The 17,232-nt window shown below is 36.1% G+C and overlaps 2 protein-coding genes and 1 pseudogene across 7 annotated transcripts; all 3 read right to left on the bottom strand.

Moving 5' to 3' along the window:
* Window positions 1–81: 81 nt before the first annotated feature.
* LOC149380438 (vacuolar protein sorting-associated protein 26A) lies at window positions 82–4,222 on the bottom strand. 6 transcript variants are annotated; one of them, XM_089603448.1, is made up of 13 exons: window positions 4,024–4,222; window positions 3,692–3,758; window positions 3,557–3,607; window positions 3,383–3,457; window positions 3,043–3,117; window positions 2,861–2,933; window positions 2,391–2,435; window positions 1,860–1,971; window positions 1,614–1,680; window positions 1,349–1,393; window positions 1,125–1,180; window positions 779–954; window positions 82–671 (listed from the first exon to the last, which is right to left on the bottom strand). In XM_089603448.1, the coding sequence occupies exons 3-13, from the start codon at window positions 3,557–3,559 to the stop codon at window positions 493–495; spliced, it is 906 nt and encodes a 301-aa protein (XP_089459574.1). In that variant the 5' UTR covers window positions 3,560–3,607; window positions 3,692–3,758; window positions 4,024–4,222; the 3' UTR covers window positions 82–492. The 6 variants fall into 6 exon arrangements, with proteins under 6 accessions (XP_089459574.1, XP_089459573.1, XP_089459572.1 ...); XM_089603447.1 differs by having other exon boundaries at window positions 3,696–3,758; window positions 3,985–4,222; XM_089603446.1 differs by having other exon boundaries at window positions 3,985–4,222.
* Window positions 4,223–8,033: 3,811 nt separating this feature from the next.
* Window positions 8,034–9,852, bottom strand: LOC149380439 (AAA-ATPase At2g46620 pseudogene; annotated as a pseudogene).
* Window positions 9,853–11,620: 1,768 nt separating this feature from the next.
* On the bottom strand, window positions 11,621–15,059 carry LOC149380440 (uncharacterized). Its single transcript, XM_089604249.1, has 5 exons — window positions 14,725–15,059; window positions 13,929–14,229; window positions 13,111–13,269; window positions 12,524–12,819; window positions 11,621–12,051 (listed from the first exon to the last, which is right to left on the bottom strand). The coding sequence occupies exons 1-5, from the start codon at window positions 14,920–14,922 to the stop codon at window positions 11,818–11,820; spliced, it is 1,188 nt and encodes a 395-aa protein (XP_089460375.1). The 5' UTR covers window positions 14,923–15,059; the 3' UTR covers window positions 11,621–11,817.
* Window positions 15,060–17,232: the final 2,173 nt, after the last annotated feature.

The raw sequence follows: 17,232 nt of genomic DNA on the forward strand, positions 1-17,232 counted from the left end.
TGATCTTTGAAATTCAGGATGTTATAATGTCTTATAGACAAGAAAACTTTTGACGACTAAGATTAAGTAAACACATCGACATGATAAAAGCTGTTGAACAACATCCAGTTCAAGTACACGAGGTAAAACAAACATAAATAGTGCCATTATCTACACAAGGTTATTTTCATTTATTCCATGAAAGATAAAACAACATGAATTGTTCAAGAGACGTTAAAAGTTAAAATCATAAAATCTCCCTTTCTATTTTCCATAAGATCTTAAAATGCAACAACAAACCATTCACTAAGAAACTCTCAGCATAAAACCCATTTCAGCGAATCTCCAATTCCCCTTCCGGCGTCACCAATTTACACAACCCTCTCAAATAAAAAGCTGCAAGTCAAAAAAAGAACGCCCATTCGCCAGAATAATATGTCCATAAAGTCCAAAGGCGAGGCATTACAATAGTGTCTGAGTCGAAGCACGGTAAGCATTAGAGTTCTCCGGAGTTCATGAATTTTCTTCCAGCCTGTAAATAGTGATCTCTTGCTGCTTGAAGTACCGCCGGTCCTCTTCATCGACAAGAACAAGATTCAGATAATACTTCACGCTGAACTTATTGTTGATATTCCGGTGTGTCGGTGTCAGCTCATAAGGGCTTAAAAACAGTCTGATCGGAATTGATTCACCTGACGACGAGACATGGTTTTTAAACATGGGAAAATTAAATCTTTTATAGCCTTGAAATAATATAAAATAACATAAATAAAAAAAATTAATTAATAAATAAACTCACCTCTAACAGGAGCACCGTCCATCAATTCGAACTTAGCCAGAGTCTCTGTCTCAACATGGGTATTAGCTCCTGACCCTGTAGACTCTCGGCGCCGAATTTCCAGATCCATATTCTTGATCTTGATTCTTACTAGGAGAAAATATATCTTCCCAATAATAACATCTTTCAGATGATACCTGTATATTTACACCTAATGAATTAAAAGTCCTTTAACAGCACGAAAAACACGTTCTACTTGTACTAGCTTCTTACTCGTAACCCAATTCTTTTCTACATTTCACATTTTTTAAAGCTCAACTACAGTTATAAAGTGAGACTCGTCAAAAGAAAATTTCAAAGAACTTACTTGCTTTTGTTGTATTCAAACTCAATGTGCAAGCAGTCTTCAATCCCAACTTCCATCTGAAAAAAGAAAAATGATTATTATGATGATCTTATGGGGATCGTATTGATGGATGGATAGATATAAAAAAAAAAAAAAAAAAAGATGCTTACAGTAAAGAGTTGGACTAAATCGGACAGTAATAAAACAGCACACAAATTTAACCATACTAATCATAAGTCACTCACCTTGATGCTATTGTTAATTGGTGGAAGCGGGGTGTAGTTACGAACCTGAACATAATATCAAAATCTTTAAAACCAAGTGCCACACTGAACGCAAACAAACATCATTACATGCAGTGACTTTAAAACATTATAATTGTGAGCAAAGGATGTTGAGAAGAAACGTTATCTATCAAGCTTGGAACTTTGTTGGCAACGATTAGATTTTCTTGTGCAAGTGAATATGACACCTATCAAATGTGTGAGTGAAAGACAATGGAAATATTACCACTAAGTCCTGGTATTCCACTATGCTACCACCATAACCACGACTGATCGTCGTTTTCAACACATACCTGAGAGCGGAAAAAATTAAATAAAAAATAATAAAATAAATAAAAGATGGCAATTATTACCACGAGTACATTGGACTAAACATGTCTTAGCCATCAATGAAGCAGTTACATTGAAATATTAAGCAGCCAAGGAGGTTGTGAGAATAAAACATGTGGGCCATGCTTGATCATTTGTTTACCTTAGCCTCACATTCACCCCATTGTATGTTTCATATGGCATTTCAACAGTCGAAAATTCAAAAGGGAAAGTTTTCTTTTCGTAAATTTCTCCCGGAATATCCAGTTCTCTGACTGAAAGAAAAGGTAACAGTATATTAGACATTCAAGGAAAATTGATAAACATAATAACCCACAGACTCCCGAATGCCACTTAAGAATTTGATTTCATTTTAAATCTTGAAGCTTATCAAGACAACTTTCATTAATTTCTTACAAGAAATATGTCTCTCTATGTATACAAGTGTCATATATATATATATATATATATATATATATATATATATATATATGTATATGTATATATTATGTATATGTGTATATTATGTATATGTGTATATGTATATATTATGTATATGTGTATATGTATATATTATGTATATGTGTATATTCCTCGTAGCTTTAGGAAACTAAACGGAATATTATAAACTTTAGGAGAACAAACGGTATTGATACTATCCAAAGAGAGTGGCAAGAGGTCAGGGCACACTCACCAAGAGAAGTAAAGTCATAGAAGTTGCCTCTGTCAAAGTACATCTCTGCAAAGTGAAAATAAATATATAATGAGAACATTTTATCCTTATAATATGGAGGAAAAAATCACTTTCAAATCATTTGGTGCAGGAAAAAAAGACTGGTAAAATGATAATAATTTAACAATCTAACAAAGCCCTGAACTAAATCCTTCTGAGTTCCATGAAACCAATAGTACCACAGCACTATATATTTTATATATATGAGAAACTCAAATTGAAATGAAAAGGAAAGCTTTAGAAAGGCCAGAGAAAAATACAAGCTAAAGGTGACATGTCCTAAAATTATTATCTCGACTAACACCACTTGAACAATAAAAATGTACTAAAACCCCAAGCATTTTTTCACCATCATTAGTAACATGTTCGAAGGCGTTCTTCTATACCAAGTATTTCATGAACCACATAACAAACTTGGAGCTAGAACTTACCAATCTGACCGAGGAGCTCAACTTTTATACCATTGTGTTCCACCTTCTTTCCAGGAACTGGTTCGACAGAGATCTGTTGATATGACACCGAAAACGTTGAAGTGGGTATAAAAGCAAGAATTCAAACATATAAGCTCCTACGAACTCCAACAATTAGACAAATTTGACTAAAGGAAACAGACCTTGCCAGATATGTTCTCTTGACTTTGAAATAGTGGGACCATAACTGTTTGACCATTTTCCTTCTTATATGGAACCTGTAAGTCAAAGACACATATACAGTTCTAATTCAATATCTCTGGTCTGAAAGGAGATGAATCCTAGAAGCTCTTATTCCAAGTCCAACAACAAAAGGCAAACACCAAGCTTAACAAGTTACTTCGCAACTTAAAAAATTCCAAACCAAAGAAAGCTCACTGGATTAAACACGACGTATTCACCTCCAGTGAAAGATTCATCGGTGTTTGATACCTCATTTGCATGAAAATATAAACTCACATATCATGTTTAGATTTAGATTACCTGCTTGCGAGTCTTCCCATCGGAGAACGTGACTGAAACGCCGCAAGAGGGCTTAAAAGCTCCCATTAAGTAGTTCTGAGGAGGATCAATGAAACAAGTTTATTTAGCATCAGATGATATACTGATTGCAAGTGAACAATCACACACACTCGTGCAAATTTTGTGTGATCTTACCATATTGTTGGTGCTATAGCAAGAATCCTATAAATTCACTCCCACAGTAACCTGGAGAAAAAAAAAAAAATATATATATATATATATATGAAATACACAAATGAATTCACTCCCCATGTTGTTGGTGATACATACATACACTATCAAAATCAGCAGCCAATGTTCACCGCATGAATTCGCTAGCAATAAAAACCATTTCAACCTGTAACGATAACGAAAGTTACCAAAAATTTCTCGGTTTTGAAAATCTCAAAACCCATATTTGCCCAAATATCCCATTTCCACTGTATACACACCGTCATTTGCGAAAAACATCGCACAATACATGCACGAGGATCATAAAGCTCAAGTAAATCGGGATCAAACTAAATCAACGAAAATGTAACAGAAAAAACACAGTAAAATTGAATTTCGATTTCATCGCAAACCTTTGAATTCGGAGTTTGAGAGTGATGAATTCGACGCACCTTGCGGCTGGAGGTGAATGAAAAAACCCTAGATTAAGAATCGACAACTTTGGGGATTGATTTATGCGATGAAACATAGAGAAGAGAAAACTCTCGGCGATCGATCGATCGATCTGTGCTTTGTTTGATAGTTGGTTGGGAATATTCGGACGAACGAAGACTGGTCGTTTCTGTAGCGAAAGTAAAACGCTAACTCGGTAAACTCGTGACCACGTGCGTTGCACGTGATATTAAACTTTTTTTTTCTTTCTAAACAGCCCTAAACTTTCACGAATTTAAAGCATTGTCCAAAAAAGTTTTCTTATTTTGCAGTTATCATATTCAAATCGCATCTTTTTGTCATTCAAGGCCTTTTTAATTTCATTCCTAGAAAATCTTCAAAGTAGTTTGTTGGGATGACGCTCAACGTTTAACACGCATACAAACCAACTCCAACTGTATCATATATCTCAATTTTTATAATCATATATCAAGACTAGTTTATGACTTTATATACTAGTCAATGTTGGAAAAGTATGGTTACAAAATGTATTGTTTTGTGGCACACTTTTGAATGGGACGTGTTTTTCCAATTGAGAAGGTAACATCGATTGTATATCATTCATCGTGGAAACTATAAAATCGGTATCAAAGTTGTCAAAAAATTTAGATAAAAGTATTGTTCTATATAGTAAAACATGAAATTTTGAAGAAAATTCAATAAGTAAAAGTCCCATGAAAAAATCTATAAGGAGTCCTCGTTTTCTTCAGGACAACAGATGAACATGAATGAATTGACACATCAATGCCTTTCAAAGAATTAGGATATCTGGCATCAATTTGCTCATGATTATTCTTAATATATTCGTAGCTCAACACTAAAAATCACACGTGATTCGATACAAGACTAGACTCTATGACTACACATAAATTAGGTGGTAATATCTTATAACTCGTCATCTTTGGCTCTTTGAAAAGTCGTTCTCGGTTCTTCGTAGTATGAGAAAAGAGACTAATATGAACTAAGATGGTACGAAGGGATTTCTCCGAACGGACGCTTTGACTCTTAACATTAGTCTGAAGATCTAAACGAGATGGTGGGTCTAACTCTTGTCTCGAGGGTAGAGAGAAAAAGTGTGAGAGAGAGAGAGAGATGAAAGAAAAAAAAAAGTTTGTCAAAGTTGAGAGAACTTACCTCAAATCTTGGGAAAATAGGGTAGTTTTAGTCCACTGCATGAGGTAGATTCATAGCATAGCACGGGGGTGCATGAAGTGGTGCACGCTGGGAGATGGTGTGGGCATCTCGGCGCGCGGTCGCTAGCTTAAGGCGGGTAAGAGGCGCGGCACGCAGTGGTGTCGGGGACCCTGCACTGCACACCTTGGACTAGAGTAGCATCGGGAACCCTACCGCGAACTTAGTGTCGTGGTTAGGCCTTTATTTCATTCGCCTAACTCGTTGTTTTTCTGATCTTTTTTCAAACATGGAGTGTCATTTTCCATCGTGGAAACATGACTCTATAAGAGTGACTATTGTTTTATAAATTAAATAGTAAGAAGTCAATAGGCTTTCTAACAAGATGGGATTTATGGATCACAATTGTGAACACATGTTTGCTAATTTAATACCGGAATACTCTAAACAAAATAGCTACTTCAATACTAGTTTTGTTTTCCATTTTCCTTTAACGTTTTACCTTTAAAAGTAATAATAATAATAATAATAATAATAATAATAATAAAGTGCTGAAATGCTTTGAGCGGTATGGTTCAAGTGGGTGATCTAGCCTTAATGGCTGGCATGAAGGGTTGAGGCATTTTTGTCCGAACATTAACTAGGGTCGGCCCAAACTATTATATAGGCAAAAGAAAAAAAAAATTAGGACTTTTTAAAAATATATTAAAAAGAAATTATGTACAATAGTTTATTTTCACAAAAAATTGAGGCTTTTTTTCCACAAAAATTTGGTAGACCTTAAGTCATTACTTAAGTGGCACGGACCGGCCTTGACATTAACATGTCTTCATGGTATTTTTTTGGTGCACGCATGATACCCTTACAAAAAACTAATACACTTTAGTAGAATATCTTCAATTACAATTATTGTTTTTTTTTTCTATATCTTTCTAGCTCTCCCCCCTTGTTCACTATACCCATACCCAACAGCCAATTGATCAAATTCAAGTAAATTTCCCGCAGATATTTTATTTTGATGAATGAGATTTATTAAGTAAGAACTTTGAAGCTTCTTGTGGGCTTCTATACGTCAATTTTGCGTGTGTAAAATGTAGCATAGTTAGTGGTTAGTCAAGACTCGTAAACTAATGGTAATGCTAACTGCTGGAATAAATATCATCAGCGCAGAAGTATTTGATAAATTCATATGAGTATACGAGTCTAATTAACTTTTTATTCAACTAACTTATTCACAAATGTTGAATAACAACACGAGCAAAATAAATTCCACGTAAATACCTCATCAACACTCTTTTTCAACGTGTTGACTAAAATTAAATGCTTGACATTATTGCAGCCAAAATCCAAGTATAGTGAAGTAAACCAAATTTAGCCTTGTCGTGATTTCACACTACACCAAAAAAGAAAAACATTGTATTCTAGTTTATCTCAGAACTAAAGATAAATTATAGAAATTCTTCATCCCATGAACTCTGATCTCGATAACAAATTGCTTTCTCATTTTAAAAAACCACAAAAAAATTTCTGATTTTGCTGCATTATCGCCCCTTCCGTCTAAAACATTCCGTTAAATTCTCATTTTTGAGCTTGTGCTCTCACATTATCAACATTTAGAGGACAAATTAGCAATTTTACTAAAATAAATAAATAAATAATTTTTTTAAAAACAAATAGAATAAAAAGAGAGAAAAAACAAAAAAAAATTGGGGCTGAGTAAATCTCGAGCTAGGTCACAAGTTCAACGCGAGACCATCCAGTGGCTCCTTCTCCAAGCCGAGCCCTCCATATTCGCCGCCACTGGCTCAGGCACCGTTCCGGCCTCAGCTCTCACCTCCGTCGGACCTCTGTGGGCCCCACAACCGCCACCACATCACCACCACCACGGTGGCGGCGGCGACAGCGTATTCACTATGGACCTCGCCGGCGGTGGGATGAGCTTCACCTCGATTCTTGCCGCATGAGGGAATCACTAGCCTCACCGGTAGTATTTTGGATTGGAGTTAGGATTATCGCACGATAAGCAACTGCTTTTGCAAAGTCACCAGAATCATCATGTGGCTTCGCCTTCTTCCGCTCCCAAAGACGACTCTCAGTCTCGGCTCCGAGCTAGTGACTCTCAGAGTGAAGTATCACGGGGTTCCATCTTAAAACCAATTGGCAATAGGAGGAGTAATTCATGACCTTTATAAGGAGCACAAAGGATACATTTTCAGTCGATGTGGGACTTTTTGATAGTTTCTGTCTTTTTTTTTCTCTTTTTTAATTTTTTGGATGTTCTTTGTTGTATAACTAGAAAAATAATATAGTTGAGTTAAGTTGAGATAGGGATTCGCTATAGCAATGGAATGGATTGAAATTTGACTGGTTTATGTCTCCAAGGTCTGGTTTTTTCTTTTTTCTTTTTTCTTTTTTCTTCTTTACCTTATGATTCATGAACAAACAACAATTATTGTTTTTTGTATTTGCAGGTTGAATCTTGGACTGTGATATCGCTATTAAATCAGAGGGAAACAATGTAGCTGGGGAATGCCGGATTGGAACATGTAGCTGGGGAATGCCGAAGAAGATGAAAAGGAAGAGAGAGCGAGAAAAAAAAAATGGTATGAATTCATAAATTCGGATTTTATAAACTAATCGATGAGATATTTATTAGGTTTAATAGATGGTAAAAACATAAATTCCCTCAGCTGAGTCCTCACATGACTAAAACGTGCACAAATTATGGATATTAACTGAAAAATGTTGACGGAAAGGGCAAAAATCGCCAAAACCAGAGTTCAGAAGTTTTTTTGTGATTTTTCGAAATGAAGGAAAAATTTGTTATCGAGACAAGAGATCAGAGGAAATTCCATTAATCTATCCTAGAACTAATTACAAAAACAGATATGTCAGAAATGAGAAATACTGCGTGGAAAAAATAAATTAAAAATTTGAAGTAAAAATAAACAATCTGCGTATGCCTATATTTTTCTTCCGAAAAATATTCTACAATCTACATTATCCTTGTTTAGATTGAATCATGACAATTGTCTCAATCCTTCTTTGTGACCCGAACCCGATTCCGAAATGGGCTCTTCCTTCCTTCGACTGCCCATTTTCAAAAGCCCATAAAGCTTCCGAAACTCTTTGACAGTTGGGATTCCTTCGCGGCTAAAAACTGAGCCGGTCGATTCATCCACGGAACGACCAGAATTGCTGTTGCTCAGTCGACCCGACCCGGTTTGTAGCGCCGAGATGATGGATTTCAAGGCCCGGCTCGGCGAGCCCCGGTTCGACAGCATTATTTCCCCAATGTGGGCCGGGCTCAGAAAACCCGGTCCACCGGTTTGAAAGATCTCCTCCACTTGAGGGAACAGCTTGTGTTCCTTGAGGCCCAAGTAAGTGCTCGCCAGGTTTTTGAAGGCTGAGAAGTTGTCGCATAAGGGAAGGTGCACCTTAACGTCGATGAGACCTGGTCTCATGACCGTCCGATCGAGTCTCTCCTTATCTTGGCCGTTTATCGTGAAGACTACAATTCTTTCCTCTCCGCAGCACGAGATTATCCCGTCCATGAAGCTCACAACCGCCGCGAGGCTCGCCGGGGAAGAGTTTCCGGCGGAAAGTAAACGGCCGATATCTTCGACGACGATTACCGATCTCGGCGTGGTTTGTAAAATGAGAGCCTTGAGGTCGGAGTGATCGCCGGTGACTTCGAGATTGTAGACGTCGTAGCGGAGGAACTTAGCCATGGCGGCGGCGAAGCTGGTTTTTCCGGTTCCGGAGGCGCCGGAGAGGAGGTAGCTCCGCCGCCAGACTCGGCCGATTCGCTGGTAGTATTGCCTGGATTTCAGGAAAAGCTCGAGATCGGAGACGACTCTGGACTTGATCTCCGGCTCCACGACGACCGTTTCGAAGCTCGCCGGATTCGAGAACGGAACCGGAATCCACCGCCTTTCACCGGAGACCACGTGAAACCTGATTTCGTCTCCGACGGTCTGGATCCGCTGGAGATACTGCCGGAATACTCTCCGGCGATCGTTCCGGCGGATTCGGAGCACGAAAGCCCTAGCACCGCCGTTATCCGCCGGAGAATGGCTCGTCCAGTGAAGCCTGGCGCCGAGGAACTCGTCGCGGACGGTCTCGCCGCCGGCGAGGCGGAAGAAAACGTCGCCGGAGGTCTGGCCGGAGACGAGGTCGACGAGGTCGGAGTCCTCGGCGGAGGAGAGAGAGGCGAGATAAGCAGAGACTTGGCGGTACAGGCGATTCTCTTGGAACTCGTTATCGTCGGCGAATTGAGAGACTTTGTAGAGCTGGTACAAGTGGAAGAAGTCGGTGAAAGACCGCCATGATCGGACCAGAATCAGAATCAGGTTAGTCTTCGAGAAGATTCTGACGATCAACAAAGCGAAGCCCAAAGAGAGCAACGAGTAGAAGAGCAAAGCCATGGCTGTGGATTCGATGGCCAAAATGTGGTTGCTTATGTCAAAGATATTCGGTGGCCTATACATATTTATTTATGAATTATATATAATATATAATGTGTATGTGTGTACACTTTTGAGAAGGAAGAGAAAATGAGAGGAAGATGGTTTTTGGTTTCAGGCTGTGAATGTATGACTGGCGATAGTATATATTATGGATTGGATGGAATTGGACCCATAAAATATAAATAAATTACTCGTCAGCAAATAGCAATGAATGATGAGCCGCTTATATTTACTATTTTTTTATAATTATTTAATAAAAGCTTATTATCCGAATATTATTTTATTTCAGTCCGTTACACATGTAAGCTCTGTTTTATTTGTTGTGGACCTTTAGGATCATCAAATGACCTATATTCTATATTTATCCCTTCTCACTTTATTGTTTTTTTTTTAAATCATAAAAATTATTATTATTTGTTTGGTTGAGTAATTGTGCTGTGATAATTGTGCGTATTCTGAAAAGATAATCGGCTATTATGGTGTATTGGTGGATCGTCGATCGAATTTGATTTGGTGCAAACGGCGCTGGATTTGTGCGAATTGTTTAGTATTAAATTATCATTAGTATTGCATAATTTGTGCAAAAGATTTTGTAGTCTTGCGATAGTTTGGCAATTTAGCACGTACGTACGATTGTCACAATTTTTTTTGTATTATCTTAATACAAGTGTGAATTAAAAAGGGAAGAAATAGAATGTTGGAAAATTCTCAAGATAAAATACATATACCTAAATGAAATTAAATATATTCGTGGCTTGACGTGTCATTAATTATATAAGCCTAACGCTCACCAAATTTTTAACAAGTATTGCTGCCACGCAGCCTTTATTGAACTTTAATGCGTAGGCATGGAATCTATTTACAATGAGATACCATTATGCCAATAAAAAAATTGTCTAATAAAAATTTGCCTCGTACGTGAAAGCTGACCAAAAGTGATAGGAACAGAGGATATTAGAGAGAAGTTCATTTCTTAATTTATTATATACTTATATTTGTCATTTTATGTAGCACTTGACCTTGATCAAGTAAACATGCATTTTCCCAAGTGAAACTTTAACCGTGAAGAACACGCTTGGAACACAAAAAATAGTCAATGGCTTTGCTCATAAGTTTTGACTTTGTGTAAAAAAAATTAGTCGTTTTATCCTTTTAAAATTCATACTTCGTTAATATTACACCCACGAGAAATGTGGGGCTTGTTAACCAAGCAATCTTTGGTGTATTATTATCACAAAAACCAGGGACTCATATTCGGCCATAGAATGTAAATCTCATCCATAACTATCTTTGTGATCTATACACCAATATTAAATAGATTTGATAGTTCAGTTCCCAGAAAGAGTACAAAAAAATCTTAGCGGTAGTTCATTCCAAAGACACATATATCCCATAAAAAAAAAATTAATATTAAAAAAAAAATTCATTTACCGAGTGAAATATAAGAAAGTGCTTTCAAGTGAGTGGTTATTTATCATCAAAGCCCCACTCTGTTGAAAACATATGGTCTCTTCTTCTAGTTGGAAAGTCATAAAACATGTTTCAATGACATTTTGCTTTCAAATCCTCTCTTTTCAATTCTAAAATCCAACTATTTGTTCTACAACTTTATTTCTTCCCAAAGACAAACAGCTGGTTTTGGTGAAGAACTTGTTTGTGGTCCTGATTTATGTAATAAAAGTCGTAGTTGTACCTGAGAGACGCTGCAAAATATGTTTTTTTTTTCATAAAGGACCATAACAATCAATAATGATAAGCAAAAAAACTTTATTTGGCCAGCTTTTGATTCGCTCCAAGCAATTAAAGAGCCTCAATCAAAAACTTGCCAGCTTGTATCTTAAATGATCTTTAATCATTTAACCTATCTGCACCGAAAATAAAAAATATAAAAAATAAAAATAAAAAATTGATGGCTTACCATGTGATGTTAACTCAACAATGTTGTTGACAAACTTAGTAAGTATGTAGGCACAACAACAACGATGCCACACCAATTAATATTATATATAAATATCAAGGTGTATTGCAAGCTCTGAATTAAAGATAACAAACTAAGAAAGTGACTAAGTGTTACAACTAGAAAATAGTATATATATATATAGTGTCAAAACGAATAAGAGGGGAAAAAAAAAGTTGAAAACATGTGAGTCGACTTTACTGGTCGTCCGGGGAAGAAGAATCTGGTGGACGACTCAAGACATGAGAAGCAGCGAATATTTTGGAGATCTCATTAATGGCGGCTTGAACAGGATTATCCCCCGCATCGCTGCTCATCGGCCACCCTGAAGACTCAGACATCAATCCGCTGTACTCACTTGCCGCGACCTTTGTCTTCCGTGATGTCGACAACACTCTTTCCAAGTCTGCCTGCGAAAGAGGTCTCGGATCCTGTAACGATAGACAATAATAATAATAATAAGAACACAATATTCATATAGATATAAATTCATTCATGTATTAGCTTATTCTAGTCGTGGAGTTTTCCGCAATGTCTAATTGCAAGTATGAAAAGAAAAGGAAAAAAAAAAAAAAAAAAAAAAAACATAATTTGAAAATCTCCTAATTAGGCTTGTTCCCACTTTTTAAGAAAAAAATTATCATATTTTTAAGAATCCTATTATTAATTGAATATTACACCAAGAAAATAGATTAGTCTCATTTACGACAGTCTCTACCACGGATATAACTTTTGTGTCAACGATATGCGTTTTAAAAAAACAAATGGGTATTATAAATGTACAGAACGCCTAAAGTATTGGTAGTTTTCACTATAAATCCCTTTGATTAAATATGAGTAATGCATATGTCAAAGGGAAGAAATCATCAGAAAAAATAAATAATAAAAAAATGGTATACTCACAGAAGCTCGTTTCCCCGTTTTCTCTAGGTCCAACAATTCTCTGATGGGAAAATAAGCTGCTTTCTTGCAAAGTTCAAGAAGATCAGAACCCGTGTAACCCTCACACAATCTCGCCACATAGTCGTAATCGATTCTCTCTTCGACCTTCTCTCCCCTCAGAATCACCTTCAGTATCGCGGCTCTCTCCTTGCTGTCGGGTATTCCGATCTCAAAGGCCTGAGGAAGCCGCCGGAGAATGGCTTCATCGAGTTCCGACGGACGATTGGTTGCGGCAAGAACCATAACCCGAGCATTCTCTGATTAAAACAACAAAAAATTAGGTAAATAGCCAACTAAAACATTTGGAATTGCTGTATAGCCAACGTTTCGTAAATCTTAGGTAAATATCCATAAATATGGTGTGGCCTAATAAATGGAAGTGGCTATTACGTTAGCTATTCAGCAATGTCAAACTGAAAACGTGGCTATTTATCTAATGGACCCTTAAAACAATATGCAACCAGAAAGTTTACTTCTCAGGAAAAGAAATAGAATAAACATAAATAGGTAATATACATAAACAGAAAAGAAGAAAAAAAAAGACTCACGATCTGTAGTGAAACCGTCCCATAAAGCCATGAACTCAGTCTTCATGTTTGTCATCGCTTCGTGATCGGTGTTGCGTCGCTGGCCCAAGAAACTGTCAACTTCATCGATGAAGATGATAGCAGGTTGGAGTTTATACGCCAAGCTAAAGACCGCAGCGACTGTAGCAATGTGTGGATTCAAGATCAAAACCATATGATTTTATCCGTAACTTTACTTTAACAGAAAATAGGCTCTTATCGCAAACTATAATGCGAGTAATTTGGTGCCAAAACAGTAATTAAAAAAATCAGATACGAATTATTAATTTTATAGGATTTTAGTCATTTTATATACATTAAAAAAGAAGATAACATTTTTGTAAGATATTAAACACCGAAACCGCTTAAAATTTAGTAACAGACAAGTAAGTTGCTATGAGTTTAAACAAAACTAATGATTAATAATATACTGAAATACTATTTAAAAGTTAAACACTTATGATTCTAAGAGTAAGATTTTTTTTTTTAAGATACTATACAAAATGAAAAAAGATGTTGTCTTCATTGTACTTTTTTAATTATAAATTTGTACATATGTTTAGTGTCGTTTATGCTGTTGAATTTAATAAAAAAAAAATTAATTTATTTCATGAAAAACACTCAAACGCTACATAATCAATTGGTTGAAGACCATTTCGTTCTAGTTACGGGACAAAAAATGCAAATCGCATGATATTTAAGGGACTATTAAGTCAAGTTTTGTACATTATTCTCTCTCGGATTGAATGAACACGTTTCAAAAAGATTAGCCACCAAAGATTTCTAAACAAGAAACTCACCTAGTTTCTGTGCATCACCGAACCATTTACTCATGAGATTCGAAATCCTCACGTTGATGAAAACGGCTCCGGATTCTTTTGCGATGGCTTTGGCAAGCATGGTCTTTCCAGTACCAGGAGGTCCGTACAACAAAACCCCTTTTTGCGGACCGAGAAGCTTTCCATAAGAAAAGAGCTCAGGCCTCCGTAAGGGAAGAATCACCAGTTCATACAGTGCTTGCTTGATCGCATCTAATCCACCGATCGAGTCAAACTCGATCTCGATGTGATCCGGGTTAATCACGTCACACGCGATAACGTCCTGTTATAGATACGAAATAAAAATAAAAGGAAAATAAATCAATTTTTACCACCAAACTAACTCCACACCAATCTTCGACACAATATCCACTTCCATCGTTATATTGAAAATGCTAACAAAAGGGAATCTTTTAGTCCTTTTCTAAAGCATAAAAATTAACAAACAGTTATTTGTTTGAAAGATTAAAGCTCAGTGCTTTCTAGTTATATACTTTTGTGGAGATTTAAGAAGACTTTATTTGTTTCCAATTGAGCAGCAAAACTGTAAAACGGTTCAACAGAACGCTGTACAGTTTCCACAATCAAACCCCTAATCAGAAAAAGAAAACAAAACCTACACAATATTCTGAACAAATAACGAAACAAACCCTACAATTACAAACACTAAGTGAATAAACCACTACGCTTAGATTTTGATCATCCTTATCCCTAATAACCGCAAAAAATCCCCAAAAACAGAAACTTTAATCAACGGGGAAAAAAATTTGAAACGTACCTCGTAAGGAGTGGTGTGAATGAGAGGACGACCTAATCGCTTGGAAATCTCCTTTTTGTGCTCTAGGGCTTTCTTCGAGGCCTCTCGGTTCGGGTCCAAGTGTCGGAGTCCGGCGAAAAGGACCAAGCAACTCAGCGCAGCGCTCGCCGCGTAAAGAACCAGCTCTTGAAGAAACTTTGTCTCCGTTGAACCTCCCATTCCGACGATTAACGAACTCTTCTTCGTCTCAGATTACGTATTGGGGAAATTCGAAGACCTTCCAAAGAAGAAGCGGAAGAAGAAGAGACGATTGTAGGCTTGATTGTGTAGGAAGATCAAGGGATTTCTTTTTATTTTCTTTGTTTTTTTTTTTTAATATCTTATTAAGTAATTATTTAGATGTTTGGGTCGATTTACAGAAACAGCCTTTGCGTAATGCGGTCGTTTATTTGTATCCACAGGGTCTTTTCGTAAATTCAGGATTTTGGTCTGAAACGACGGTGGAATTAAATGGGCTAAATAGTAAGCCCAGTCGTTTTGATGACGTGGACTTTCTGATCGCTATTTTGGGCTTAAAGCTTTATTAGCTGGCCTGTTATTACAACACGGGTGGGGTAGGCCATTAAGCCCAAGAGTTGTAGTCATGGGTTTTATTAATTTCTATTTAATGTGGGAATTGTAGCTTGGTTAAAATTAATCTTAAAAATAGCATGTCTACAAAATTTTATTTTGGCACTCTAACAATGTAGCCAAATAAAAACGTTGAAATTTCAATTAAACCCATACTTCATAAGTTTTAACAAAAACTTCATTTGCTGATGTGGCAAGATTTTAAGCGTGTAAAAATATCAATTTTGTCCTCTCCTTGAAAATCGCACATTTTACTTTATTCATTTTTTCAGAAATTTAAAAAATTAAAGGTGATGATTACACTCTCGCAATTTAGGTAACTGTCTTCCTAATACATGTATATTATTAGTGTCCATCAAAACGATAAAAAAAATCAATGGAAAAAGTCCATAAGAAGACGATGAAGAAGAACACCGATTAACACTAGTTAACGATTATTAATTGTGCAGAATCTCAAATAAAAACATAAAGACAACCACATTAATAATAATTGAAGGTTATTAACGAAAATTTTATTGTAATTAACTATACAAGATTTATAAGTAAAACCCGAGAAAGTATGAAAAAGGGCACTAATAAACGCATCTGGAATAAAAATTAAATATATTTAGAATTGATGGATGAGCAACATCGATCTCTTCCACATGCGTCTGATCAACACCGATTTCTTCACATTGACGGACATCCTACATCCACTTCAGGGCCACCACTGCATCGCTGACCAGCACCCGACCTTCCTTGTCATGGGCATCCTCTATACGCTTTGTTCCGGTCGTCGTTGCCAAAGTTGAGGAATAGAGAGTTTCTATGGACAAGATCTCCACCACACCCAAAATTTTCAAATTATTACTACAAGAAAGTAAATAAATTCTCTAATTTTTTGAAAAAAAATATGGAAATAAAAACAAATAGGAAAACTGCCGGAACGAAAAAAAACACCGTTTTGGAGCTTGAAACAGCAAAAGTTGGCTAAAATCATTTGCCCGTTTTCACTCAAAAATCACTACCGATTCGCGAAATTTACATGTTTTGATCTGATACTCCACCAAAGAGAGAGAGAGAGAGAGAGAGAGAGAGAGAGAGAGAGAGAGAGAGAGAGAGAATCAAATTTTCAATCAGGTATTAATATCTTACTAATTAGAAAATTGATATTTTTATTTTGAAAATAAATACAATTAATTAATTAATTAATAGGGATAAATTTGGTACAAAATAGTTTATTACATTTGTCACATCTTTTTTTTTTTGGTAAAATAAAATACTTAAAACGTTGACATATTTCGGTAACAAAAAAAATATGAATATGTATATACATTGGAACACTCTGTGGTTCAAAATATAACGTAGTAAGAAAACCACACATATCTAGCAAATAACTTATGTTTATTCTCTTCCCTCGAAAAACATTTTTCTTCTCTTGAAAAATAAACTTTATAAAGGGTTTTAGACTATGAGATATGGACTAACAACTTTGCCCGGTATATAAATTTAAGGCATTTTAGGGAAAGAAATTCCAATATAATGTCATGGCAATTGAATATAGACTTTATAAAGATGTCTACTTCATTCTAGAATTAGGAAACCAGTAGCTTTTGACATTGTTTTATCACTTTATATACACACGCCACATTTGTTTGTTTGCATTTCATTGATTGCACACACACACACACACACATTGTTTCTTGTCATCATCGTTGAATTTATGTAATTGCTCTCACATAGAGTATCACCACGTTCTACGATCGACACGATGCTTACATAACCTATATATATATTATATATATATATATATATATATATATATATACACATATTTTGATAAGGCCAACTAAGTTATGTTATAGCTTCTTTTCGATCCAAAAAAAATAAAAGGTTATGTTATAGCTTCTAGGCGTTGAA

The sequence above is a fragment of the Urtica dioica genome, chromosome 12, assembly GCF_054948205.1.
Source record: "Urtica dioica subsp. dioica isolate 48M chromosome 12, U.dioica_male_clone48M_v1_H2, whole genome shotgun sequence".
NCBI lineage: Eukaryota > Viridiplantae > Streptophyta > Magnoliopsida > Rosales > Urticaceae > Urtica > Urtica dioica.

Excerpts from the sequence above, each read along its gene's own strand:
- LOC149380438 (XM_089603449.1), bottom strand. Across the intron at positions 2,436-2,860 it reads TGAGCTCCTCGGTCAGATTG|AGATGTACTTTGACAGAGGC; the intron begins GTAAGTTCTAGC and ends TTCACTTTGCAG. Across the intron at positions 1,181-1,348 it reads CAATTAACAATAGCATCAAG|ATGGAAGTTGGGATTGAAGA; the intron begins GTGAGTGACTTA and ends TTCTTTTTTCAG.
- LOC149380440 (XM_089604249.1), bottom strand. The coding sequence starts at position 14,922 with ATGGGAGGTTCAACGGAGACAAAGTTTCTTCAAGAGCTGGTTCTTTAC. Across the intron at positions 13,270-13,928 it reads CGGTGATGCACAGAAACTAG|TCGCTGCGGTCTTTAGCTTG; the intron begins GTGAGTTTCTTG and ends ACATTGCTACAG. Across the intron at positions 12,052-12,523 it reads AAACGGGGAAACGAGCTTCT|GATCCGAGACCTCTTTCGCA; the intron begins GTGAGTATACCA and ends CTATCGTTACAG.